Source organism: Branchiostoma belcheri, unplaced genomic scaffold (genome assembly GCF_001625305.1).
Source record: "Branchiostoma belcheri isolate BF01 breed outbred unplaced genomic scaffold, Haploidv18h27 scaffold13, whole genome shotgun sequence".
Taxonomy (NCBI): Eukaryota; Metazoa; Chordata; class Leptocardii; order Amphioxiformes; family Branchiostomatidae; genus Branchiostoma; species Branchiostoma belcheri.
In genome coordinates, this window is record NW_017802713.1 from 1,981,908 (window position 1) to 1,985,506 (window position 3,599).

Consider the following 3,599-nt stretch of genomic DNA (forward strand, 5'->3'; position numbering starts at 1 on the left):
CAAAAAGGAGGATTGGGCGTCCAATCACAACACTTAAAGGCCTTATCCAGTCTGACACTGGTCTACAAGGATTGGAACTTTTGTCTGCTATGAAAGACAGAAAGTACTGGCGACAAAACTTCACGCGCTGCACCTCAGAAGAGGATGAGTAAAGAAGAAAAAAAGAAGAAGAAGAAGTCAACAACCTTTCAGTGACCTTTCTCAAGGACATTGTACTTTTGATAAACAAATTACAAAAGAAAACTAGTTCGACTGGTTCTTCATGCTGGCTCATCAGGTGACAGGGACTCGTAGCACAGACGTCGACAGCAAAAGAGTGTAAGAAGGAGAGTCCTCTCAAGATTAAGCTATCACCGTTTATATCCATACCTCGACGCCGGGGACTGACAATCGCTTCGATAAGGTAAGAGAGTACTGCTAGAAAGTTTAATTTCTTATCGCCAGATACAGTTTGGTCGTGAATTCTACAATGTGGGGTCGTGTGGCACACCCAAGAGGTCGCGGGTTTGAATCCTGCCCATGTCACCGATTTTTTGCCCTTGGGAAAGCCACTTCACACGACTTTCCTCACTTCACTCGGTTAGGGACGTCACTAGCTCGGAAAGGACCTTAAATGGAGGTCTCGTATTTGGGGAGAGCCACACCCCACGCACAAGATCGGTGGCATGTCAGGACTCGAACCCGGGATCTCCTGGTTCCGAGTTGAGCACGCTGCCGCTACACCACACGACCCCACAAAAATCTGTATCTGTATCTGTATCGGTATAGCCGGTACATCCGCCCTTCGGCGTAACACACCAGCTATGCGAACACACCAAATGTTATCGTAGATGTGACGAAATATACAGCACTGGGCTAAACGTCGTTTACTGTCATGTGTAGAATACTGGTATGTCTTCATCTTCATCTTTGCCGGGGCTCAAAGATGTTATGTGAGCCCCGGCTACACCCCCATATAGCCCCTGATGGGGCACTTTAGGGGGGGGAGGCCTTGGTCTAAGGCGGGCAGGCCTCCAGCCTGGCCCGGAAGGACTCAACGGTGGGAGCCATAACTACCGGGCCAGGCAAGGCGTTCCATTGGGGGATTGTGCGAGGGAAGAAGGAATATTTGTAAGTGTCTGTTCGTGCATGTATAGGTTGATATAAATTTATACTGGTGGCTCCCTCGGGTACGCCCTTGGGCTGGCTTGAGCAGGTTGCTGGTGGGGATCTTAATAATATTATGGGTCAGTTTATAAAAAGTTGTGAGGCGGGCCTTCCTCCTCCTTTCGGAGAGGAGAGGCCACTGCAGGTCGTTGAGCATGAGTATGTTCATGTGATATGCCAACAATGATGTGAGTGTGATAAAACTCAAGCAAGTCAGCATCGCGAAAAAAAGGTAGCGCATGCACCTCAGAAGTCAATTATACTGATTACATAAGAATGTCCTTGGGCATACCGATTACTCTTGTATGTCTGTGGGGCTGTGAACTGTGAAAGAAAGAAAGGTCTCCCGTGCCCTTAAGCGACGGTCACAACCCGCCGTACGTGCTTCTGCGTGCTGTCTACGTGCAAAAACGTGGGCAAACGCAGGGCATCCGTGCGTGGTGAGTACCACCTCCGTACGGAATCCTACGGATTTGGGAGCACGCAGACACGCCGTAGAACTTTAAGTGCTTGTAAAACTTTTTCTACGTGCGGTCTGCGGATTCACCACCCGTGCGTGCGAGTACGAGCGACGTGCGTGCCCCGTACGTGCCGTGCGGACGAAGCAAGTGTGAGTACGGCCTCCTTACGGTAAAGTTGCAATCGCACAGAGATCGCACAGAGATCGTACGTTGTAAGCACGTACAACTCACTTACCACTTGCGCAACGTACAATGCACGCAACCGCTCACGGCCAGACGTAACGTGCAGACCACACTCTTACACCTTGCGCAACCGTGCGAGTGACGTGCGTCGACGCCACTCCTTCCCTACGTTTTCAGAAAAAACGTAGCCGACGTAGCCTCCCAAAAAACGTACGGACAAAAAGCACGTACGGCGGGTTGTGACCGTCGCTTTATGCAGAGCCCATATCCATTTCCGTAGCCCTTGGGCGACACACAGTTGTGCAGGGCACTACAGCAGGGGGATAGTCCGCTGGTAGTGCTGTGTGCTTGACCTTCCCACACTCTTTCTCATATGTGCTGAGTGCTAAGCAGAGAAAGAAGTGTGTATCATTTTTAAAGTCTTTGGTATGACCCGACCGGGGTTTGAACTCACGACCTCCCGGTTACAAAGCGAGCACTCTACCAATTGAGCTATTGCACAGCTTTGACCTCGAAGAAAATAGATAGGGAAAACAAAGTACTTTATGTGCAGATACGTTTGACCTTATTCTCAGCAGTATCCTATTTGCCTTGCATATACCAATAATGAGAAGTTTATTGCAAATCCGTGCACGAAGGCTAATTGCAAGTTACAAACATAAAAGAACATTGAAACAGAGTATATAACAACTTCAAAATGTACATAATGAGTCTAATTGTCTAAAACTATTGCTATGTCTAAAACAATGTCTGAATAGCCACCATTCAATAAGAGACTTCATAGAACCTCTGAGATGTAAAGAGTGGACCTGGCATGTGTCTTGAATTCTATTTCGAAGTCCCCATCCGTTTTTCAAGGAATGAAATAAATATTTCTGTTTCACCTGTCAAAAAAAGGAAGGAGTTACTGTATTGAATTTGACTGCACCAAGAAGGGATGAAACACAAAACCATCAGCTCTCAGCTGAAAGTAATGCGTTATGGTTCACCCTTGACTCTTTGATGTTTTTGGCGACGTCTCAGAGAGGAGCCTAATGGTACAGTATTGTGTGCAGTTTGCAAGAAATTTAGGAATTTTGTCCACAGGAATGAAATGTCCACACCTATTCCCACATTCCTGAAAACCCTTGGAAAGATCTCTCTTCAACGGATGACCCTATTTGCTGTGATCCCGGGGCTCGTTCACTATACACTAAGGGGAGGAGTGCACTGTATCTGTCTAGACTGATCAGGTACCAATTAAGTCTTAAGTCTTTCTCAAAATCAATTGAAATGATGGCAGTGCCATGCAAACAATAACCCTAACAGCAACCACCGTCGCCATGGCAATGTATGTTTTCATTGCCAGTCTTGTTCCCCCTAGGATGAGAGTCGCTTTGCTGATCGCTGTGATATTGGCAACTGACGTCCTGAAAGAGGCGTCAAGCTGGAGACGTAGATCCACGTTTCGTCGTAGGCGTTCTCTCGACAAGAAAGAAGAAAAGGCCGCAGGTACCTGATCTTTCACCTTTCGTACCTTCATCGTGGTTAACAATGACAATGACAATGACAGCTATAACTGCACAAAAGCATGATACATACATGTATGAAATAGCAAAAAATGTTTAGGTCTAGTGTGCATCATGTGTGATGAGAAAATTATCATTTCGTAAGTCGTTTCATGATAGAAGAAGGGCCATGCGCACACAGAAGGACGGACGCCAGTGAAAGCCTCACCGAGGAAGCTGACGTCCCGAAGACTAGAATCCTGTCTGCTAAGTCAGTCACACGCATAGGTTACTGGAACGTAAGACACTGTACCAACCATCT

General features: G+C 47.1%; 1 protein-coding gene across 1 annotated transcript in view; it reads left to right on the top strand.

Moving 5' to 3' along the window:
- Nucleotides 1-299: 299 nt before the first annotated feature.
- Nucleotides 300-3,599, top strand: part of LOC109463864 — a 9,812-nt gene continuing 6,512 nt past the window's right edge. Inside the window, exons 1-2 of the mRNA XM_019760736.1 lie at nucleotides 300-403; nucleotides 3,154-3,281. Coding sequence (XP_019616295.1) covers nucleotides 3,155-3,281 — 127 coding nt within the window. The 5' untranslated portion in view covers nucleotides 300-403; nucleotide 3,154. The remainder of the gene's footprint in view (nucleotides 404-3,153; nucleotides 3,282-3,599) is intronic.